The sequence below is a fragment of the Aphelocoma coerulescens genome, chromosome 9, assembly GCF_041296385.1.
Source record: "Aphelocoma coerulescens isolate FSJ_1873_10779 chromosome 9, UR_Acoe_1.0, whole genome shotgun sequence".
NCBI classification, from domain to species: domain Eukaryota; kingdom Metazoa; phylum Chordata; class Aves; order Passeriformes; family Corvidae; genus Aphelocoma; species Aphelocoma coerulescens.
In genome coordinates this window covers 4945817-4969256 of record NC_091023.1, presented here as the reverse complement: position 1 = coordinate 4969256, position 23440 = coordinate 4945817, and the positions used below count along the sequence as shown (strand labels likewise).

Here is a 23440-nt window from a genome sequence, read left to right as displayed (position 1 = left end):
TGCCTTCAGCCCTCTCTGTCCTTCCCGCAGCTGCTCCTGTCCAGAGCAGGCTCCTGGGCAAAGCCAAGGGGACACAGGGCATGGAGCAAACAGCACACCTGAAAATCTTGTGCTTGTTCAGTGCTGTGTCCATTTGGGATATCAGCTCAAGAATCGGTCAGTATGGGATCAGTGTGTGGTCTCCTGCCAGCTGTGCTGGTTTGTAGTGGCCACTGTGCAGGGGCAGTACATGAGTGGTATTTCCAGGCCCAGTACCTACAGCCTTCGTGGTACTGCAGCTCCAGGCAGCACAGGGATAGCAGGGCTTGACTGCTTGTGCTTGTTCTGAACCATGAGCTGGTCCATTCCTGGCATGTTGGGTATCTGCAGTGTTGTGGCAAACATTATATGGAAATAAAACCACTTTATAGAGGCATCACATGTGAATCCAAGCAGCTACACCAGGATCTCTCAGCAGCAGCCTAACACAGCTTTCCTCACCTCAGCAAATGAAATAGTTCCAGCAGGAGATTAGGAAAAGACAGGCTGCTAAGGAGTCATGACTTGGTATTTTTAGCATCCCAGTTCACACCTGTAGTGCCCAGGAGTCAGGACTCGTTATAGTAAGCATTATCTAATTACGTAGTGAGAAGATTTGCACTGGGTGCCAAGAGAGGAGTGCTGGGAATGGCAGGAGTCCATCACTGCCTGACCTACCAGAACGTGCTCGGCTGAAGCTGAGTTGCCTCTGCAAAGCTGCTTTGTCCTACTGGAAAGCTGTGGCCACTATGGGAGGGTTGTGCAGGGAGTCAGGGTGACTGAAGTAAGAACTGGTGCCCAGCAGGAGGTGTATGATTTCCTGTTTGGACCAAAGAAGCTGTGTCCTGCTGCTTTGGTCGCCTGTAGTTAGAGGGCTTGTTTGCCATGTGGTCTTGGAAACAGGAATATGGTTCTGGTTTGAGGCCTTGGCTTTATTTAGGCCATTAAACCTCATCATCCAGATGATGTGGATGTGAGACAAATGAATAAAATGGATATATTCAAAAGCATAATAGTACAGGGCCTCAGAATATCCCAGGAAGCTGCTGCTTCCTGAATGTCTTCTTTACCTAGCAGAGGACACTTGCAATAGGAAAAGGTGGTTTTTTCCTAGGGTGTACATAACTTGAAGAACCTTCTGTAGGGACTACAAAAGAAATGACTCATTTTTATATTTACAGATATTAACCAAAAACAAAGGCTTAGGCAGCCTCCTTTGCCTGACAGTGAGACATTATCAAGGTCTTTTTTTGTTCTCCTCTGTTATTCAGATTTTCCTCTGCCCCATTTTCAAACAATAGGACAAACAGCAATTCTTAGTTCTGTGAAGAAAGGATCTAGCTCAGTGTGTGGACAATGGGAAAGAGATCACCAGAAAGTGGATGGGGGGTGGTGGTAGTGGTAGAAATTGTAAGTTTTGTGTCACCAAAACCCTGTAGGTTTCTCTCAGGAAAAAGTGAAGAAAGAAAATGGATACTAAACTGTGCATGGTTCTTTTGAGGCAGGGAGACCATCTTTGAGCTACGTCATGGAAACTGATAAACAATCTGTGTTGGCCCAGCATGTCTGCCAGCACCTGCCAGTGTTGTACAGACTTTGGCACAGTTTAATTCAAGGGAGATGTTTTCACAGAGATAGGAGCAGTACAACTGATTTCAACATGTTTTTTGCAGTGTGTTCCATTACAATTAACTCATGCACACACAGAGAAAGGAAAGCCGTGCACTGTGTTGTGGGCTGGATGCTGACCTTTGGATGATTCAGAAGGGTTTGTTAGTCAATGCAATTTGTATCTGCTTTTAAATGTTTTCTTTAACCTTATTTGTAAAACAAATTTAGATTAATTTGCCTTCAAGCTGTAACTGATTCTGTAACTTGCTGTATCTCTTGGGGGAAGGGCATAGCAAGAGTCATCAGCAGGCAGAAAGCCTGGGACCTTTATGGTTCCTTTTCCTTTCCTTCTTCAAGGAGCCAGGATGCAGCATTTATCCTCAATAAATCTGTGTGTCAGAATAGCTACAGCTGAACTGGTTTGGATACATTATCCTGAGGGATCTGTAGAGTATATTCCTCATTTGTCCAAAGAAATAACGATGAAAGGGAAAGCTAAAGAGGAGGTAGATAGGCAAAATTCCAAAATTAAGTTGTGGGAGATGCCGTGGAATCAGGAGCTGTCCTGTAGAGGGAAAAGGAGAGGAAATATCCCAAGGGAATGTGCCGGTGGGAGTGCACAAGGGAAGGGTAGTCCTGCAGCAGCAGCAAGAGGAGAATGGGCAAAGCATAAGTGACACAGAAATGTGTTAATGTAGCATTAAATAAAATTTTCTGATGCAAATAGTTTCTACTTGGGTGTCTGAGAAATGATAGTGTAAAAAAGATGCAACAGCAATCACTCTTAAACGTGTGAACAGCCAAACAGAAACATCCTGGGCCGTTTCTGTTCTCAGGTAGTACAGTTAAATTCAGGGCATCAGAAAATACAAAAATTGTGTTAACCAGGTTTGCTTTATCCTCTGCAGTGAGTGTAGACTTCAAAACTCCTGGAGAGGTGAAGTGGGGAGTCAGGCAATCTGACACAATTTTCATCTACAGCCAAACTAGAACCAGAAACTACAAACTTTGTAGATGTGTGAGCCCTTGGTCAGAGTCTTGTTCAAACCTGAGAGTTCAACCCCAGGCCTCGCACCTTTCCAGTCTTTGAAACCAAACAAAATAGGAAAAGAGTATATGGACAATTTCCAGGTGCTGTTCCAGTGGCATCTGGGCTGTCTGGGGTAAATGGGACTGTGTGGCTTGGGTGAGGAGTGATGGGTGCCACAGCTGGGAGAGGTATGAGCAGTGAGTTAGCCAAAAGTTAGAGTTTCTTAAACCACTTTTAAGCCTTGGAGTATTTCAAGCTCCTTAAGCCACTTTAAGGCTTTAGATGGGTTTAAAATGCTTAAAACACTGTAGGGCCTTAGATGACTTTAAGCTGATTTAGAGCTTTGGAATGACTTAAGTTCTCTGTCTTTAGGGAGGTTTTGAGGTCCTTTGAGCTCTTAATTGCAAAGGCCTTTCTGGACATTTTGAGTGAGGATGTGGCACATACCTGCTCCTGTGACCTGTGCAGGGACTCTTTCTCCCAGGCAATATCTGGATGGCCAGGTTTCCCTGGATACATTTTCATCCTCCTTTCTGGAGAAAAAAAAGGATGCCAGGAGTTAGACATCCATGTGTAGGGATGAATGGCTGCTCCAGATGTGTGTGCCTGGCGAGGGTTGCTCGTGTAGGACGGAGTGTGTGGGATCTGTTGTATCAAAGCTCCATGGAAGCGCTGAGGAGTCCCAGCCAGGAGAGAAACAGCCCTACCCCAGGGGACATCCTAATGTCCCTGTAATTACTGTGTTGGCAACTGCTAATTTTCCACCTGAATGACAGTGTTGCTGTACCTCATGGGATGTATCTGTGCCTGCGAGGTCAACATTTTCAGGGCTCGCTGTTTTTAAGAAGTATTTGTGGGTAATATGAATAGTCAACATTTCTTTCCTTTTGTGCTTTTTACTACCCTAATGTCCTACTGCTCTGTGAGATAAATTTTACTGCCCTAATACCCAGGCCTGTAGGGCCAGCCAGTGACACTTTTACCTGTGACTTGGGTAACTGCTCAGGAATAAGGGCAAGTATGGCCTGGCTCTTTGCCTTGTGTCCCTTCCCAGCTGTGTTTAAGGTCCTTGATGGGCTGTATCCAGACAGGATGTGTTTAAATGTCCTTCAAGGACATACATTTGCTTAATCTTTTTTAAAATCATCTCTGTGTTCGGCTGTGGGGTTTCCTGTGGCACAGCATAATTATGCACCACAGGGAAAAGGTACTGCTTTTGTACCAAGCTTCTTGCCTGGTGGTTTCACTGGGCACCCAGCAGCCTGGATTAGAAATAACCTTTTTTTAAGCCTTCAGCTCATGGCCACCCTCCATCCACCTGTCTCTGTTGCAGCTTCAAGGTCTGTTTAGCTTGTGCTGGCCTAGAAACTCTTCCCACGTTTGATTCATGCTGCTCTTTGTGCCTTGCCTAGTTCTCCTCTCTCTTTCTGAGTCATTCCTGATATTTGGGCTTTCTGACCCTGATGGAGAGGGCCAATGTTTTCTTAAATGGGTCTGCAGAGACATTCCTGAGGAGCAGCTCATTTAGTTGGTCACTTGTGTTTGTTTGTGTTACATTTGTCAGTGTAGAATTTCTTTGCCATTTTGTCACCCTGTCACTCAGTGTTGTATCTACTTGTTTAGAAAGAATGAAAATACATTCCACCTATACCAGGAAATAAATGTGTTATATACAGAACTTTCAACAAATGTCCTCTGGAAAATTGTTTGGCAGGTTAAAATGGAAGCTATTTTACAGCTTTGCTTACTGTATGTGTTGCCAGCAGCTGCAATGTGCAACTGTAAAGTGTGATACAAAGACAACCTGTTGTAGAGCTACCGAGAGGCATGAGAAGGGCTTTGCTCCTGGCTTTTCCTTATGCCAAAACGTAAGGATCCTAGTTCCCCAAACTCCCTTGACAGGTCATGGGAGAGTGATGGTTGGAGTACTGAGGGCACTGACAGGGTTGAGGTGATTTAGGTGTTGTCCTCAGCTACAGGTGACTATCCTCACTCTTTCAAAATAACTTTCCTGAATTAGTTCAGCCAGAAGTAAAAGGTTGAAAGCAATTTTCAAGTTGTTTTCTTTTGCATTGTAATAATCAGCTCCCACATCTTAGGTGAGGAACTGGGAGGTTCTTGCACCACTCTGGAGTTTGAAGGATCACATTTAATGGCACCCAGGGGACTTGCACCTGGCAGGCTTTCTCATGCCAGACTCTTTACACACAGGTTCACTCAGCATGAAGCACAGCTCTGCCTCCTCACAAGAGCCTTCCCACAAGGGTTGCTTCCCTCCTCCTGCAGCACTGGAAAAAGGGAGCTTTCAAATCTTCTCCTTGCCTGCTGCGGGGGGGACCCTCCTCCTCTTCCCATCTGTTTAAATCACTTCTGAGGGGCAATCAGGACTCAGATGATATAAATAAAAGGGAATAATGTAATTAATGCCAGTCAGAATGGTTTTGTGGAAAATAGTTCTTACCAAATAAATGTGATGACAAATTTTGAATGTTTGGTAAATGGAGGCAGCTGTACTAGATGTCACATGAGGAGTTTAACTACAGGCACTGATTAAAAAAGCAGCACTGTGGAATATCAGTGTAGCACACTTAGCTGGATTAAGATCTTTGTTGACTGACTTTTTAGATTTGTTAAGGAGAATCACTGTCAAACGACAACATTTTGAATGGAGATCTGCAGTGCTTGGTAAATGCCTGAGAGTCCTCCACTATCCTTATCAATCTCAAAAATCTGTGCTGAAAAATACGCAGCTTACAGTGCAGGCAAAAGGGCAACAAATGCCAAGGGCACTGCTTGACTGGAGGCAGGGTGTGTGGGCCTGTGAATGAAGCAATGAACACGAGCACTGCCCACGAGGGGACACGTGCCCGCTGTCACACTGGCAGGGAGGGCTCGTGTTACCCTGGAACATGAGGGCAGAGGAGCAGCAAGAAGCAGTGAAGTGTTTGCTGTGGCTGCAGAGCTGTCAGTGGCTCTGGCACCCTGCAGCCAAGCAGCAAGTCCAGTCTAGCAGAGCAAGCCCAAATTCCTGTGTGGCAGTGAGGGGAGACAGGAACCCCAAGGGCTTGGTTAGCTCATCATGCTAAGAGAGATGCTGAAGATGAGCCCTTCCCTGGGGTGCCTGTCTCTCCCCACAAGGGGAGATGCTCCCAAAAGACAATCCAGATAACTCGTTCAGACTCAGTGCCTGCTGCTCAGATGACAGAAGCTCTGTGAGATAAATTTAATCTCTGTTGTCCATCATTAGACAGTGAAGCTAAAAGTTTTGAGAGGAAGCAAGAGCAAGGTGTCAGGACAATTTCAGAACTGTCCCATGGGTTCTGTTCAAGGCAGAGGCCAGTTGGCTTCTGCCCACGTTCAGAGAAAATAAGTATTTGTGTGAATGAAGCACTACTTTGGGGCAAGTGCGTGAGTAATTTTTTTTCCACTTCTCTGCTGCACCTTGCATGAGAGAGGCAGAGGAGAAGCTCTGGAAGAAAAGTGACTGGTGAAGGACCTGGAGCTGTGGGAGGGCTTTGCCTCTGGGATCAGGACTGCTGCAGGGCTTAAATGTTTGTGTGCTGGACCAGTTCAGCTTCAGTCTGTAACACACAAGTTCGAGGGGTCAAGCAATGAGCACAGGCTTCATGGCAACCATTTTAGCTCACCAGGAAGGGCTGGGTTGAGGTGCTCTTTGTGGAACATGTCTGTTTTAGGGTCACAGAGCTGAAAAATAAATTCCATTCTATTGGCACCCTCTTCCTGAACTTCCCTTTTCCCAGTTCTTTTGATGCTCCTGGGTTTATTTTTTAGCTCTGCATGATCTGCTGTACTTGGCATTGTCAAGAGAAAGCTATTCAAATTTTATTCAAATAGAAACAACTAGCTCAAAGATAAATATTTCCTAAAGGCATCCTCATCACTCCTGTAAATTGCTGAGATCTTTCATCTCTGTTAGTATTGCCTGGAGGTCCTGTCAGAACAAGACCAGGACACACAACGTAATTCTGTCAAGGTGTCCAGCCTGAGACAGACAGGGACCAAGTAGCTGCAACGCAAACAAGCCCATAGAATGGGCCTTGACATGCCAGATCTGTTTGCCCACATGTAATGGACTTGATTTGGGGCAGCTCTGTGCAACAGCCCTGGCTGCATCTCCTCCTTGGCAGCCTCTGTGTAGACACTGCTCGGAGGAGCCATGAATTGATCCTCCCCCTCCATCTGTGCCACGGGAGGAGCTGTCCCAGCACCTTCCCCTCGCAGCGGGGAGGGCTGGAACAGGAGCCTGGGGCTGCAGTGGGGACACAGAAAGGCCAGGGCAGTAGCAGAGCTGCCCTCGATTTTCAGATTCAAAGCATCTGTGTTAGTGCTGCCTTTGGGTTGCAAATGCTGCTGTCTACAAAGTTAAATGATTTTATAAACAAAGAAAAATGTTGATTTCTGATTGTTTTCCCCACTGCCAGCTGCAGGAGCTAGAGCAGCTGTGGGGTGGCTGGTTTGCATTCTGTCTTCTAACTTTTCTCTGCACTTGTTTGGGCCTCTTCAAGAACACCTACTGAGTTGTCCTTGACATTACAAAGCCAGCACATAAATGTTATTTCATATGAAAATTAGTAGTTGTTTTTCAAACCTTGCTTTAATTGCAAAGATCAAACGTGTGGTGAGCTGAGCCTTTTGAGCCGAGGAGGTGCCGTGTTTGGCAATGGTGAGCATTACCTTCCATCCCTGCTCCTCTGGAAGCCAAGCAGCTCCCTCAGCAGAGCTTGATTGTGCCACCTTGAACACATTTTGCCAAAACCCTTTTATCTTCTGGTGTTTGGTCCTCCCTGGGCAGGGAGAGTCCTGACCCTCTTTCCTGTAGCAGCTTGGCCCCCGGGCAGGATGGGGCAGTGCTCTGACCCCAGCTGGGCAGCTCTCCTTGCTGCAGTGATGTGTGGCACCGTAGGTGCTCCTGTGCCATGGAAATGCCAGTCCTGGCTCAGAGTTACCCAACAGTACCTGCTCTGGGAAAGGGGCTGTTTCACTGGGTGTATTTGGTATTTTTGTACCAGCCTAGGAGTTGGACTGGATACAATGGAAAATAGCAGCATAAGGGACAGCCTGAACTGGGGGCAAAGAGAAGCAGAGCCCGGCCCACGGTGATCCCTGAGCACTGCTCAGCATCCAGGTCTGCCCCTGCCCACCCCAGGGTACCAGCACAGGAGGAAGCAGGGCAGGGAGGGGACCAGGCAGAGCCTGTCAGCCTGAACACATGAAGGTGTGTTGAGTGCTGCTGTATTAAATTAATTGAGATAATCCCAAGAACAGATGAAATATTTTTTTGCTCTTTATTTTATGCTTTAGTCCAGATAGATCATTCCACCCTAGAAACATGATGTTTGTTGTCAGTTAAACAAATCCTGGCCTGTTGTTCAGGTGTATTTTTTTTATTTATTCCTTTGCACGAGAACTGGCAGTGTCTTGCCTGCCTATTTGGCCAGGCTGGTTATCCCAGAGTTGTGACTTCCTGTATTTTGCAAATCATGTCCACAGCATGGCTGTTGCTCAATAGGGAAAATTTAAGGTATTAATATTAATGTATGGACTAAAATACCAGCTGAGGATTCTCTACTCAGCCCCTTGGCTTTCAGTGACTCTGAGTAGAACCATGTGGCTCTGTGAGCTGAGTGTATCAGCCCTATGTGCTGTTAACGCTAGGTCAGGCTTGGTCTCTTGTCTTCTCATCTAGTTACCAAGATGTGACAGCTTGGTACTGTGTGGTTTTAATGCCTTCACATCATCAGTGCTCGTTTGTGTGATCATCTCAAGGCTGGAGGAACTCTCTCTCTGGTAATGGCCACAGTGTGTGTGCCAGCCTCCACATCGTACTTGGAGCACTGATCCAGGCTATTTAAGCACAGAGCAAAGGTATTTTGTCTGAGAAAGAGCCAGGTTCTGTATGTGCTGGTCACAGTTTGGATGTTGAAAAGTCTGCTGGATGCCACTCTTCCAAAGGTTTACCAGCTTATGCCCACTTCCTGAGCAACAGCCATCCCTTCCTGCAGGGATGTGTAATGCAGAAGGGCATGGCAGCAGCTGCTGTCACCTGGTGTGGGGCTCACCTAAGTGCAGGTGAGTGTCCAGCACTGCGAGTGAGATCAGAGTATTCAATCAGCTCCTCTCTACGGGGGAACCCAGGTGCTTGGCTCCAGCCACCCCCTCACCCTGTTACCTCTCCCTCCCTGCAGCAGGAGGAGCTGGGCTCAGTTTGTGGTCTGCACAGGCACCAGTCCCTGAAGTCCTAAAGCAAATGGATGGGCTGTGTGCAGGCAGATTGCCCAAAGGAGCAGCAGAGCTTTTTTGTGAGCTACACCCGCTGTCACCCACGGCCCAGCTGCTCTTCTGGAGCTGAAGTCTGATAGCCAAGTTTGGAAAAATACACTTTTACATTCACTCTCCTCCCTACTCTTGTTGTCACTGCTTTATGTTAAAAAGCCAAAACCTCTAAATTACTGAGGGTGCTCTCAATCCCCTCATCCAGATCATGGATAAATATATTCAGAGAATCATAGAATGTCCTGAGTTGGAAGTGACACACAAAGATCACCAAAGTCCAACTCCTGGCCCTGCACAGACACCCCAAGAATCCCATCCTGTGTCCGAGAGTGTTGTCCAAACGTTCCTTGAGCTCTGGCAGCCTTGGGGCCGTGATCCTAGGGAGCCTGTTCGGTGCCCAACCACCCTCTGGGGAAAGAACCTTTTCCTGATATTGAACCTAAACCTGCCCTGACACAGCTTCAGGCCATCCCTGTGGGTCCTATCACTGGTCACCAGAGAGCAGAGATCAGTGCCTGCTCCTCTGCTGCCCCTCAGGAGAGGAAATACTCAACCCTGTCATCACCATCATCAAGCTCTTGACAGGAAAAACACTCCCTCATATACAGTGTTCCCCCACTGCCTCTCCTTCCATGCCTGTCTCTTCTGAAGGATTTATGGCCACCCACTGCAGCACTCCAGTTGTGATAGTCATCCCACAACATTTCTGTGGTGGCACCTGTATCCTAGTTTTCCTTTTACACCAGAGCCTTCGGCTCCTCCCGTTTGTTTCCCATCCTGTGTGCCTTAGAGTGGATGCACTTCAGTTGGGCTGATCCCAGCACCTTTTTGGGGGGGAGAGGCTCTAATTTCTACACGACCATTCTGAGGCACTTCTGTTGTTTTTAACACATCAATAACCCTTTGTTTTTGCTGCCACATGGATCTTCATCCCCTGCTTTCATAGAGATATACATAGCATCACTCCACTGCATCTCACCTAGCTCTGGCTACACACCAACTGGGTAGATAACTGGGAACCTCTCACCCTCTCCTTCCCCATCATCCCGTTATTTTTGTCAGAATGGAGACACTGCATTAAGCTGTTTCTGGTTCAGTGAAGGGGCATTTGCTATCCAAAGGCAGAATGCATTTCAATTTTCTTTCAAATGCCTCGTTAACCCTCTTCTGATTTACTCAGTTCACGATTATCCTGACATTCTTTTCCAACGTGCATCTCTGTGGAGAGGCAGAAGCAGTAACCCAGAGCAGCGGATAGCTCCAGGTGACCGAGCAGCTCAAGGTGCAAGGCTGGCCCGTGCATTGTGGTGATGCTGCTGCAGTGCTGGGACACCTACCAGTGATTCTGGGTTTCCTACAGCTTTTCTCTTTCTCCCTTGTGCCTCACAGACTGTCTTCCCGTTGTCTTCCCATAATTCATCATTGCATCATTTTCCTGGAGAAAAATAGGCCTTCACTGCCACTCCACAATGGCTAAGTCCTTTTAACAGAACTCCAGTACGCACTCTGCCTTCTTGGGGAAATCCTTGGTGTTCAGACAGTCCCAGGTACACTCAGGCCCTGAGAACTCTGTGCTTGTACTCTGTAGTTGTTGAAATCCAAGGGAGACTGACCTGACAAACCAGTGGCATAAGGCACTCCTGCTGTAGTGGCCAGCAGGACCGGCCCACAGACACACCACTGGAACAGCACCCAAGGGGTACCTGGCTACCCCACAGCTGAGGTGTGATCGGTCGAGAATGGCATCAGGCACAGCATCACTGTGCTCAGGAGCCTCCTTGCACCTTCCAGCCACGTGGGCCTTGGTTTTGGTTTGGGTTTTTTTAATTGTTGGGGGTCCTGTTTTTCCTAGAGTAGGGCCTCCATGGGGCATGTAGTAAATAACTGTTGTTCCTCAATATAATTACCTAAAACTCTCCAGGAGTCTTATTTTAAGCACCTTAAGTTTAACCACCTTAAAGGCTTCAGGCTCTATCCATCCCAGAGTAGCTCTGAGGCCTCCAAATGCTTTCTGCTCTGAAGTACGTCTCTAAATATTGATGCTCAAGGTTTTATTTCAAGGCTTTCCAAAGCGGAGCTGCACTGGCAGCACCAGAGCATCCTCCACAAACAAGGTACCACTGAGCCTTGTTTACTGGCTGAGGCAAAGTCAGCAGTATGAAATACCAGAATTTATGTTTTTATGGTAGTAAATGTAGTGTGTCCAAGTGATTCTGAGCAAATGCTGTTGAGAGCAGGGTCAGGCAAAGCAACTGCCAGCCTTGCACTAACTCCTCATTGCCCATGGGAGTACAGAGTTACCAGCACGTGTTGCTCAGCAGTGACGGTGCCAGAGCTGCAGCCACGCTGGCACACGGTGCTGCTGTCGTGGGGGGACTGACAGTCTGACCTGCTCTGCCCACAGCTCATCAGCGATGGCAGCGTGGTGTATGCAGAAGCCCTCTGGGACCATGTCACCATGGATGACCAAGAGCTGGGATTCAAGGCCGGTGAAGTCATCGAAGTAATGGATGCTACCAACAAGGAGTGGTGGTGGGGGAGGATTCTGGACAGTGAAGGCTGGTTTCCAGCCAGCTTTGTTCGGGTAAGATCTTGATCTTTCTTTGCGCCGTCTCCATTAGCACCAGGTGTTTGTTCTTTTTCTCCAGGTGTAATGTTCTGTGGTGACTCATCCGGACTTTCACTGCTAGAGATAGCTGGTTCAGCATGTCTTGGTACTATTCCTCTCCAAGTGGCTACAGTACAGGGTGCCCTCCTGGCTGAGCAGCAACCAGTATGGAGAGCTCCCTCTACATGAGTAGATCAGGGCAAAAGGTTCAGCTCCAGACTGGAGCGGAGCTGAGCTGTGCCATGCCAGCTGGGGAGCTGCCCTGTTTGGTGGTTTGCAGCCTGGCTCCTGCTAACCCATCTGTAGATAGGCTGATTTGTGCCCAAGCACATGGCATCCGCTTCCAGGAGCAAGCAACACTCTCCTGGAGGAATCCCTGATGCAGCTGGCAGAGGTCAGCTGTCCACTTAGGCAATACAGATGAGCATGGCACCAAAGGCACCTCTCTCCAGCTGGTGCCAGGGCCAGCGCAATGCCACGTCCAAAGCATGCACCCACCTGACACACACACACACCTTGTCTTAGCCCACCAGGCTGCTGGGCTGTCGCACAGCACTGTATTCCAGGCACTTAAAAATGGAGGAGAAAGACACAAGAACTGTCTCGGCGGTCATCTGGGGCAATCTGAGACACTCAGTGCTTGTGGGCCAAGGCTGTCCCTTGGTGCCAGCTACAAAGCCCACACAGAACAGCTGTGCGGACCAGCCCAGACAGTCCCAACTGCACGCTGCAGAAGCTTAATTTCCAGCTGAGCTTTCTGAAACACATCTGAGCTCTCAGGGCAAGTGGGAGGGAAACCAGGAGTGTGGGAGGGTGGTGACTGCTGTGCTCTGCTGTCCTGCTGTGAGGAGAAAGGCTTTTTTCCTTTCTCCTGACTGTGACTGTCGGTGTGGGTGCCTGACACCTTTCACCACCTCTCGGCAGGCTCGTCAGTGCTACAAAGGCAACTAGGTGCCTAAGGGCAGAGATTCTCAGCCCTTTAGCTCTTTATCCAGGTCACTTCAGATCACAAGTGACCCAAAACCAGGTGAAGCTGAAAGGAGGTGACACGAGGTCATTTGGTGTCTGTAACAAAAGTCCTTGGAGAAGTTTTGAAATGCTTTGTGATGATCTCAGCTGGATAATTATTACCAACAGTGGAATGTTTTGCAAGTAAGAGTACCAACAGCACTGGTGGGGACAAAACTGCTTTTTTTTTTGCAATGAAAACAAAGACATTTTTTCTTTCATGTTACTGATAAGTTGAATTGTTGTCCTGGCTGGAAAAAAATCTGTCATAATATCTTAGAGTAAAGCAGACTAGTACTAGCCATTAGGGATGCAGAGTAAGAAATTCTTTTAACAGAGGAATTACAACACTTACTCAAGCATCCAGGCGAAGATTTCCTGCTAATTACCACCGGCTCTCAAGCTCACTGCAGGGAGGGCTGGGATGTCTGAAAGCTTGGGTCAGTCTGCAGGACTCTGTCACTCCACATGAGTTTCAGGTCAAGGTCTGAGTTTAAGAGTTGCCGATGTCCAGCTCACTGTGAAGGAGAACCAGGATTGCACATCTTGAGGGCTTCAGCAGTGAGTAAATGTAATCTGTGCCTGTGTTGACAGGGGAGGGGTATGCACTGTTTTTTATATGTAGGTGTATTTGTATCAAGTGGTAAGTCATAGAGCCTAGAAGAAACTACATTAGAAGTTTACAGCAGTTCTGTGTCATTGCACTAAAAATTCCTATAATTATGTGTGTTTTAACTTCCTATCTTTCACTCCTTCTCTGTGCTGGGACTGATCCTTTGAGTCATGTACAAAGTATTCCCGCGGGCACTGCGAGAGCTACAACAGTTCTACAAAAAAGAAAGCTCCCAAGTGAAATGCCCCAGTACGTGCCAGCTTTAACTCGGGCCCTTTGCGGCGGTGACAGAGCAGACTCTGCAGCGCAGCATGGCTCCAACCTGGTGCTTCCCTCTGCTCGTGCTGTGCTGCCATCTGATGGGGGGACCGAGAGTCCCACACAGCCCTGCCACGTAGTGCCCTTCCTTCCCATGGTAGTGCCCACAGGCAGCTGTATCTGCTTTTACTTTAGCAATGAACTCTCTTTAAATAATCCTGAGGAAGCAGATACCGAGGGCCATCTGTTATTGACAGTATGAGAACAATAAAGCTAGATAAAAACCCAACCATCTACTGGTTCTCTCCTCCCTCCCAAAGTGCTCCTTCATATATTTAAGAAAATTTCACTCGATAAACCATTTTTGTCCTGATTATGTATTCTTCCTGAAGGACTCCATATTATTCCTGTGACTTCTGTCCACAAGAATTGCCTGCTTAAACCTACCCATGTCACAGTGGGAGCAGCTGCCATGTGGCTTCAAAGTACCCTCCCCAAAGTGATTGTCTGGCCTCAGCTTCCCCGAGGGGAAAATGTTCCCAGGCAATACACACACCCTCTTCCCACCTTATCCGAGCTCACTCTTTGTCTGCCACTCAGTCGACTATCCCAAACTTCCTTGGCAGAGCTGTGTTTAGCAATACAAACAGTGAACATCTTGTGTGCCTGCACAGCTGCGAGTAAACCAGGATGAGCCCATGGAAGATTATCCCCTGAAGGTAGAGGGGGGCAAAGAAGACGACTCCCGACGCTTTGGGATGGGCCAGACCACCAAAGACCAAATGAGGACCAATGTCATCAATGAGATCATAAGCACAGAGAGAGACTACATCAAGCACCTGAAGGACATTTGTGAGGTAAGGAAAAAAAGGGGAAGGGACTGTGAGAACTTGGCTGAAGGATAATGGGAGTATGTCCCATTCTTGCCCAGAAAGGGACCCTAAGCAGGTAACTTTTCTGAAAAAGAGACTGTATTTTCACCAGTTCTGCTGAATGGTATTATATGCCCAGAAAACAGAAGACAATTCATTACTGCAAAATCCCAAATGCCTCTGCATTTGGAGCACTCACTTGTGCTCTGATTAAATGGAATTAATTGAATTTCCCAAGCCAGAGAAAAGTAAATGTCTAGCACTGCTGTCCTCTCTAATATATGTTCTCAGGTAATATAATCAGCAACTCCAGCCTTCAGGCAAGTCTTGCTCTGATGAAAACAACTGGGGGATGCTCAGCCAATTGGGTCCTTTACAGTTAAATATGCTGAATACTGTGACACCTCTTCTAAAAGACATCCATTGTACACACTGGGGGAGTGGAGGTAGTTGGACTTTTTGTGGGAACAGAATTCTCCACTGCAATGGTACCAAAGTGGAGTGGCTCCCAGCAGAGGCAGCTGGGGCAAGGAGCACACACTTAAAAACAAGCCTCTCCTGCTGCAGTGTCTCCCCATCCCTTGGTGCTCTCCTCTGCCTGGAGTCAGTCAGGCAGCTCCTCACACAGGCACCCAAACCAGACCCACAACTGGACTTCAATGGTCTGAATCTACGAGTGCTGGGGTCAGAGCACCCCATTGCCTGCACACACATAAAGGGCTTTTCAGCAAGAGAGAAAGCAGCTCTGTGACTCCTTCAGGTGTGGGCTACAGCATCGCCCAGGGCTGCCATGAGCCTGTGCCTTGGCTTCTGCTTCTATCATGTGTAGGGTAACACTAGAGGAAATAATAGTTAAACATGGGTACATCTCTGCAGGAAGCAAATACCGGAACCTGGTGTACATCTGACTGCAGTCCTTGAGGCTTTCTGTTGCCACAGAGCAGATGCCCAGGAAGCTTTCCAATTTGGTTTTCTCCTAGGGCTACATTAAGCAGTGCCGCAAGAGAGCAGACATGTTTACGGAAGAACAGCTGAAGACAATATTTGGGAATATTGAGGACATCTACAGGTGCCAGAAGAAATTTGTTAAAGCACTAGAGAAGAAATTTAACAAAGACCACCCACATTTGAGTGAGGTTGGCTCATGCTTCTTGGAATATGTAAGTAAATTTGACTTCACGGGAAAGGGGTAGTAGCTGAGCATGGATTAAGCCAGAGGGTTTAGAAATTGATCTGACAGAACTGAAGCTTTCTTTAAAAAGATCCATCCAACCAAACTAAATGTTACCACCCCCCACCCTGGCCCTGTTCAACCACTCCCCACTTCCCAAAGAAATATCCTGTAGCTCTTGTGGCTCTGGAAAGAGCATTTTCAAAGCACCTCATCTTCTGAACATTGTAATTCCTGCCAGACCTTGGTACTTCAGCCAAAACGTAGGAAGATACCAAAATCTTGAGCGGGACCTGGGTTTGCAGTGATAGTATTTTCAGGTCAGTGCAGGATCAGCAGTGGCTGGTCTGGGCTCTAAAAGCATTCAGCTGAGCTCAGACCAGGATACGTGGGAGTGTCTGGGTCTCTCAGATGAGCTGCAGGTGCTGAACCTGTTACACACCCTGCCTGCCCCCAGCTTTAGGTCTCTGGCCTTGAGAGCCTGGGGAGGGGAGGACACAAATCACCAAACAGCTCCCTGTGCAGGGAATACACAGGAGTCTGTGCCAGGGCATGGCCTGGGGAACATGGGCAGTAAATCCCTCCCTGTCCCTTGCAGCAAACAGAGTTCCAGATCTACTCCGAGTACTGCAACAACCACCCCAACGCCTGCATGGAGCTGTCGCGCCTCACCAAGGTGAACAAGTACGTTTACTTCTTCGAGGCCTGCCGGCTGCTGCAGAAGATGATCGACATCTCGCTGGATGGGTTCCTGCTGACCCCCGTGCAGAAAATCTGCAAATACCCCCTGCAACTGGCCGAGCTGCTCAAGTACACCAACCCCCAGCATAGGTAGGCCAGTGAGGGGGGGAGGGAAGAGGCCAGGCTGCTCTCATGGAAGTGGGCTCGTGCTGAATCTTGCAAGGAGGGCAGTGACTAACTGCAGCCAACACCACAACTCTTATGGGTTACCTTGTAGAAACCAGGAAAAAAAGTATTTTTATGTCAAATATGTGATTTTCCACTACAGTAGCACTGTTTCTTGTCACAGACCAAGAGTTACAAGGTGCATTTTAAAATGGTCATTTTCTATTTTATTTGGCTCATGTAGCTGTGATGCCAGCACATGCATACTTTGGAGCTACATGTTTCTGGTGGTGGTGTGAAGAACTTTGCCTCCAAAAGCATTGGTTGAATATATCCCAAAATGTCCATATTGGCAGTGGGAAGTTGTGCCCTGCAGCAGTCAAGCCATGCACACTTGGTGCCTGTCAGTGCTGGCTCCAAAGCCTCCAAATCCATCGCTCAGCTTCAGGGGGAAGGCAGTACCTTTGGCTCAAACAACTGTCACTTAATTAAGTATCTGAAAACATGAAAAATCTGTATAAAAGTATGGATATTGGTCCATTGTGGTTTGACTTAATTTCACCTTCCTAATTGCAGCCCTGGTACTTCCCAGAATGGCTTTAAGCACATCTTGTTAAATCTCTAAGCATGTTGTCTGAAGCTGACCTCAGAGCAGAAAGCTCGTTAATGAAGTGCACAGATGTTTTGAGAGTTGCCTTAGAGCCAAGTTGTGCAGCTCAGCTCCTTCCCAGCTGCTCTGAACTCAGCAGAAGTAGCTGGTGGCCGCAGATGGTGTGTGGGGGAGGGCAGATCAGCCTCTGTCCTACCCTGCCAGATAAGCTATCAGCTCCTGTTTGAAACAAGCCAGTTACTGTTGAACTGCTTCACCTCTGCACCAGAGATCAGTCCCTGCATGGAAACAGCAGCATTGTGAATAAGTTGTATTATGCTGTAAAGAAAACGAGACTTGGAAAGCCCTGGAGGTTCTTCCAGCAGTTTGTATTTACATCTCCGTAGCTAAATTTGATTCCTTACCCCCTTCCCTTCCCCAAAGGTGGCCTAGATTTGTTACCAGACCATAAGTTGTGCCTCAAAACCAGCGAGTGTCTGAGAAGCTGCCACAGGAACAGGTGCTTCTGATTCCTGCACAGAACAGCTGGGACAGACTGCAAGTGGAACTCCTGGTTTCAGTCCAGCTCCGTGCTAGGCCGCTCTCCTGTGGAGTGTAGGTACAACACCCACGTGCTGTTTTGCCAAGCCTAACGCCTCTGCCCCTCCCCAGGGATTTTAAAGATGTCGAGGCTGCCTTAAACGCCATGAAGAACGTAGCTCGGCTCATCAACGAGAGGAAGCGGCGGCTGGAGAACATCGACAAAATCGCTCAGTGGCAGAGCTCCATAGAGGACTGGGAGGTAGGAGACTTCCCTGCCCAAGGAATCGGCTGTTCTACCTTGCTCCTCTTCTGCCCTTCCCACAGCTTCTCCCTACAGTGACATCTCACTGTCTAGCCCTCCCTCAGCTCTCTGACCATCTTCGTGGGGAGTCGTTGATTTTTTATTTAAACAGATATTATCTCTTAGTACAACTAAGCAGGTCTAGCATATAACAGGGCTAGACCAGCTGCCTTTGCATGTTCCCTGGGATTTTTGCTTCCCTGATTTTCCTTGCAGAATGAAATCAGCATGTAGGTTAGTGAAATTCTATTATTTTTCTTTTGCCTCCCCTTTTATCTTGAGTGACTTTAAACTCTCAAGATGGGCAGACTTTCTCCTTAATTCTTAATAAGCCCGGTTATTGTTGCAGAAAGGCAAGTTTGGGCACAGTGACAGAGGAAACCAAGGTTCCCTGTAGACCCATTAAAAAAATTGCTAAATAAAACAAACAAAATATTAATTTTCTAAATACTAGATCCAATAAACCCACACTGTCTCCCTGCCTGAGGATGTCAGGCTAAATTCTTAGCTCCCTGCTTATGCCTTCTTTATGTCTGGGAGGGAGCAGCTTTCCTGAGCAGACTCCCTGGAAAAGGAGATTTAAAAAATTTAAAAGGCTATTGTTCTTATCAAATTCAGTTTCCATTCCCTGGGAGCCAAGGGCACAGTGTCTTCCTGATGTGACAAGGACTGTCCTCCAGCACAGAGGCTCTCTCCCATTTCCAGGTGAATTCTGTCAGCAGGAATTCAGGCCTCTCAGCCAAGCTGAGGTTCTCCTGTAAGACTACAGGTTCCCGCTTTCAGATGGCTGAGCTCAACTTGTTCTTTGTGCTGTTCTCAGGGAGAAGATGTCCTAGTCAGAAGCTCAGAACTCATCTATTCTGGGGAATTAGCCAAAATCTCCCACCCTCAAGCCAAGAGCCAACAGAGGATGTTCTTCCTCTTTGATCACCAGCTTGTCTGCTGCAAGAAGGTAACCCATGAATGCTGGCTACTGCTGTGCTGATGGATTTAAGTGAGCTCCCTCTCTACCCCTTTGTTTCCTTAATGCTTCCTGGCCTCATGGCTCCTGGCACTGAGCCTTCTCTGTGCAATTCCTTGCAGTCTTTTTTCTGAGGTCCTGGGGTGTTTCTGTGTACCTGAGCAAAGCAATCAGCTACTGGCCTAATTGTCACAGCAAAAGAGGAAAGCATTGCACTGCTTCTGGGGTTAGTGTGGGGTTATTCTATACTACTCAGTTATGAGTTTTGTCACACAATTTCTTTTAACTACCTTGTTTTTCAACTGAACTTCCACCTTAGTGCTGTATTCAGAAAAAGCTGCAGATTCGATGAACAGATGTGGGCCTTGGAAGTCAGTAAGGCCATGTTAACAGCACATGTAAGTCTGTAAGTACAGCTCATGCTGTTTTTCATAAGCTGAGTAATAAAATCTTCCTTCTCAGAGCCAATGAATGGTATCTTCCTCTGGAATTTCAGAACTGAATGTGCCAATTATTTTTTGCATATTCCACGGCATGCAGGTAGCTCCAGTTAACTTAGGCATGGAACTCACTGTTCTCAAAGTTACTTTTCATTGTCAACAAAAAAACAAGAGCTAGTTAGTATTTTTGGTTTTCTTTTTAACTGGAAATGAAGGATTCAAATAGTGTTTTCTGACAGAGGCTTAATGAGGATTTGGGATCATGTGTAATACCCAAGCTTGCTTCTCGTTCACATCTTCACGGCAGACACCAACCTGTCCTGACCCCATAAGCCATGTGGTTCCCAACAGTGCCCACAGCAGCTCAGCACTCTGCAGTTCCACAGATTCAAATCCAGTATTCATTTCTTTTACAGGACTGTAAAGGTAGCAGGAAGATCAAATGCTCCATTATATCCAAGAAACAGCAACATCTGTTGTGATCTCTCTTACAGGACCTTCTGCGCAGGGACATCTTGTATTATAAGAGTCGGATCAACATGGACGACATGGAAATACTGGATGTAGAAGATGGGAAGGACAAGGACTTCAATATCAGTGTGAAAAATGCATTTAAGCTGCACTGCCGAGACAGTGAGGAAGTCCATTTATTCTGTGCAAAAAAGCCCGAGCAGAAACAGCGCTGGCTGAAGGCATTTGAGAATGAAAGGAGGCAGGTGCAGCTGGACCAGGAGACAGGTATGGAAGCAGCAATGCTCAGATACTGCAGTTTTTTTTAATTATTAGTATTATTTTTGGGTTTTCATCTTTTTTTTACCGACCGGCTAATGCCTGAGGAGTGACAGGGTGGGAAGCCAGTCCATGCTGCAGTGCAGCTCTGGGCTGCTGAATTGCATATTCTGAATGAATCCGTGCAATTGAAAATCTCCAAACCACCCCGAGCTGACACTGCCGTCTGTCCTCAGGGAGGCTGATGTGTTTTAAGGAGTTCAAGCAGGGCTGACAAAATAGTCAATACATTACATACAGGGTCCAGAACAGTATGAGTGCCCAACGTGGAGGTGTCTATACAGAACAGGTTCAGTCAAGGGCTCTCACTGTCCAAGAGGGTTTGTGTTGTTTTGTCGAAATCCTTAATTCAGCCTAGTGTGCTCTCTAAGATTTCAGCCACCCCAGGCCTGGACTGGCTTCTCCCCCCAGTGAAGCATGGGCTGCCAGGGGTAGGCAGCAAACCCTGCATGGGAGGTGTTTGTGCAGCACAGCACAGGCCAGGGGGAGCAGGCTCTGCCCTCCCAGCCTTGGCAGTAATTGTGGCCTGTCACCTCAGGCATTTGCCTACCTGTGTCTTGCCCTGAGGTACAAAATGATGACCTGCTCCTGACAAAAATCTGCTTATCTTCCAGGTTTTTCAATCACAGAGGTGCAGAAAAAGCAGGCAATGCTGAATGCCAGCAAGCAGCACCATGCTGGGAAGCCCAAGGGTGAGTTACACCTGAACACAGGAACACTGTGAGAATAGGGGGTCTACATGGGAGTGGTTTCAATGAAGTGGCATTAACAAACTCTTGAGAAGGCCAGATGGTGACAATCTGCACTACAGTTCCTGGTAGACTGAGATGGCTGGAATCAGGAGACTCTTCCTAACTCCAGGCGAGCCACTTTGCAAATAATCAGCACTCTGCCAAAACCCAGCAGCTTCTGCTCCAAAGCCAGTGCACAGCCTCTCCCTGGGAGCCAGGCTCTCCCAGCAGTATGGCATTCCCTTTGGCAAAAGGCAAGTTTTGTAGTAATCCCCATGATGCACAGAGGCCACTGCAGCAGGGACTATTCCTGCCTGGGCACTTGTGCCTGTGGAAGATGCTCTGAAACTTGCAATTTGGGCAGAGTGCCAGGCATAGGCACCATGCTTGAGCAGAGCTCTTTGTTCCTGTCCTGTCAGAGACAACAACAATTAGCAACAGCCAGGGGAGAGGGAAGTCAAGCAAAAAAAAAAAGGAAGGTTCCTGTGCCCACAGCACTGTTGGCTAAAGAGAGCCCTGTTGATACCACATTGCCCTTCTCTCTGCTCAGAGCAAGAGGTGCCACTTGGTTTCCTCTGACCCCACAGAGGCAACCACTTCCTCTTGGTGGTACCAGCCAGCACTTAAAGCCCAGCCACATTTCCTGAAAGAAAGCTTGGCTAAATGTCAAAATAGGTCAGAAATAAGATTTGTCTGCAAACAGGGAAGTTTGGAAGAAGACCAGACCATGCTAACAGAGAAAAGCCCTTGGGGCACAGCATTAGAGGAGACTGCACAACGAGCCTTGTTCACCACACAGGCACTGACCATTCCTACTCAGAAATCCAGCCCAGGTGGTTGTAACAGGCAGCAGCAGCAGCACTTGCACAGCAGCTGCTTCTCCCAGCACAGCCAAAAGCACCAGTTAAGTTTGTCACCAGTCATGAGCTGTAGCTCTTTAGCCCTGCTGTCATGCTGGCAGAACACCTGACAGTTGTGCAGCACATTTCTGGGCCTTCCACATGAGCTCTAATCCTAAAAGGCACTGCTGAAAGTAAGGATAAACTTAAGGAAGGGTAACACTAAGCCAAACCCAATTCACAGCCCTGCAGCTTTAATGGGGACTGGGGAAGACTGGAGTGGGGGGAAAGGAGCTGTATTCAACTAACATGCTTCCCATCTCCTCCTCCTCTTCCCAGCCGTCACCAGGCCCTACTATGACTTCCTGATGCGGCAGAAGCATCCCACCCTGCCCACCATGCTCCCTCAGCAGCAGGTCTTCATGCTGGCAGAGCCCAAGCGCAAGCCCTCGAACTTCTGGCAGAACATCAGCAGGCTGACACCCTTCCGGAAATAGGGGCAGCCCCGTGTTTGTGCCTGAACCCCTTCTGAGAAAGCACTTTATCCATCAGTCCTGGGAAGTGGAGCCCAGGTTCATGCAATCCTTTGTTTACAGAGGATGCCACATGTGCTCCTGCCTTCCCTATTTATTTTGCAGCCCAACTGACCGTGCTGGCTCCGAGGTGAGGCCGTGTGGGCGCTCGCACACCCGCGTGCATCGGTGCCAGTGCCACGGAGCCAGCCCTGCACGGCGCCCGGCAGGCAAAGCTCCAGGAGCGCGCAGCAAGGAGCTGGACAGGCTGCAGCCCAAGAGATTTTGCTTGTCAGCTGTATTTGGACTCATTCCTTCCTGCTGTGCCCACCACTGCTGGCTGGCAGCTGTCACAGAGAATGGCAGCTGATGGACCCACTGGCCCCGTGGCCACTGCTGTGCTCAGAACAGTTCAGAGTCCATGAAGAGGAGGGAAAAACCCTTCTGCTCTGCCCACCCCCAGACCCCGCATTTCTCAGAGATATGATCCTCCTCCACGTGTCCAACTAACGCAGCAGCCTCTGCAGGCACTCAGAGCACAGTGAGCACTGCACTGTGACCTCCTCCCTTCCTTTAGTCCAACACCACCGGTGAGCGATGTCCTACATTAAACTGTGCCAACCTGCAGCATGAGTCAAGTCGAAGAATCTTTCTAGTGGGTTTGAGTCACATAAGTTAGAGAAAAATGTGCCTAATTAATACCATACTCAATTCCTTAGATTCTCATCTCTCCATCATTCTGCCATATTTCCTGGCCAATGAAAATGCTCATTGTTTGTAATGTGTTTATTTATGGTAAAAATCAGAACTGTGTATTTTGTAAGTCTGTAATTGTTCTTGTCAGATGTTGTTAACTTGATGCTTGTTTTGTCTGTTTTTCTTTTCCTTTTTTAAAGAAAGGTCAATATTTGCAAACCTAGCTCCCAGAAGCCAGAGTCTGCTGTTCAACTCTGAAACATCACTGTTATGCAAAATTCAAAGAGTGTTACTGACACTTTTAAAAATGGAAAACCACTTTATAAAGGCCTAAATTTGGCATAGAGAGCCTCACTTTAAGTACCCGAGTTTCAAACAATGGCCAAAAAGAATGAATTTAAACCTTGGTTAGCAAAAGGAAAGATTTGCCTTACCATAGTGAGAGTTAGAAGCCATACTGACTGAATTCCCTAGATTAGGAGACATCCTGCGAAAGTGGAAGGAAGACACCTGCTCATTCCAACTCAAGTATGAGTGAGCACTGTCTGCAGAGCTCAGAAATCCAGTGTTTGTTGATGCTGTAGCTGACCAAAGTCTGGTCATCCAGGGATATCTGAATTCAGTAGCATGTACAAAGTCCTTCTTGCACTATATCTTCCCCCCAAGACCAGGGGCAACATTTAATTTCATAAAGAAACTTGTAAAAGTGA

General features: G+C 47.7%; 1 protein-coding gene across 1 annotated transcript in view; it reads left to right on the top strand.

Moving 5' to 3' along the window:
- Positions 1 to 23440, top strand: part of ARHGEF4 (Rho guanine nucleotide exchange factor 4) — a 224102-nt gene extending 200662 nt beyond the window's left edge. Inside the window, exons 8-16 of the mRNA XM_069024316.1 lie at positions 11358 to 11537; positions 14115 to 14297; positions 15293 to 15472; positions 16082 to 16314; positions 17591 to 17720; positions 18583 to 18714; positions 19658 to 19901; positions 20567 to 20644; positions 21862 to 23440. Of these exons, the coding sequence (XP_068880417.1) occupies positions 11358 to 11537; positions 14115 to 14297; positions 15293 to 15472; positions 16082 to 16314; positions 17591 to 17720; positions 18583 to 18714; positions 19658 to 19901; positions 20567 to 20644; positions 21862 to 22019 (1518 nt within the window). The 3' untranslated portion in view covers positions 22020 to 23440. The remainder of the gene's footprint in view (positions 1 to 11357; positions 11538 to 14114; positions 14298 to 15292; positions 15473 to 16081; positions 16315 to 17590; positions 17721 to 18582; positions 18715 to 19657; positions 19902 to 20566; positions 20645 to 21861) is intronic.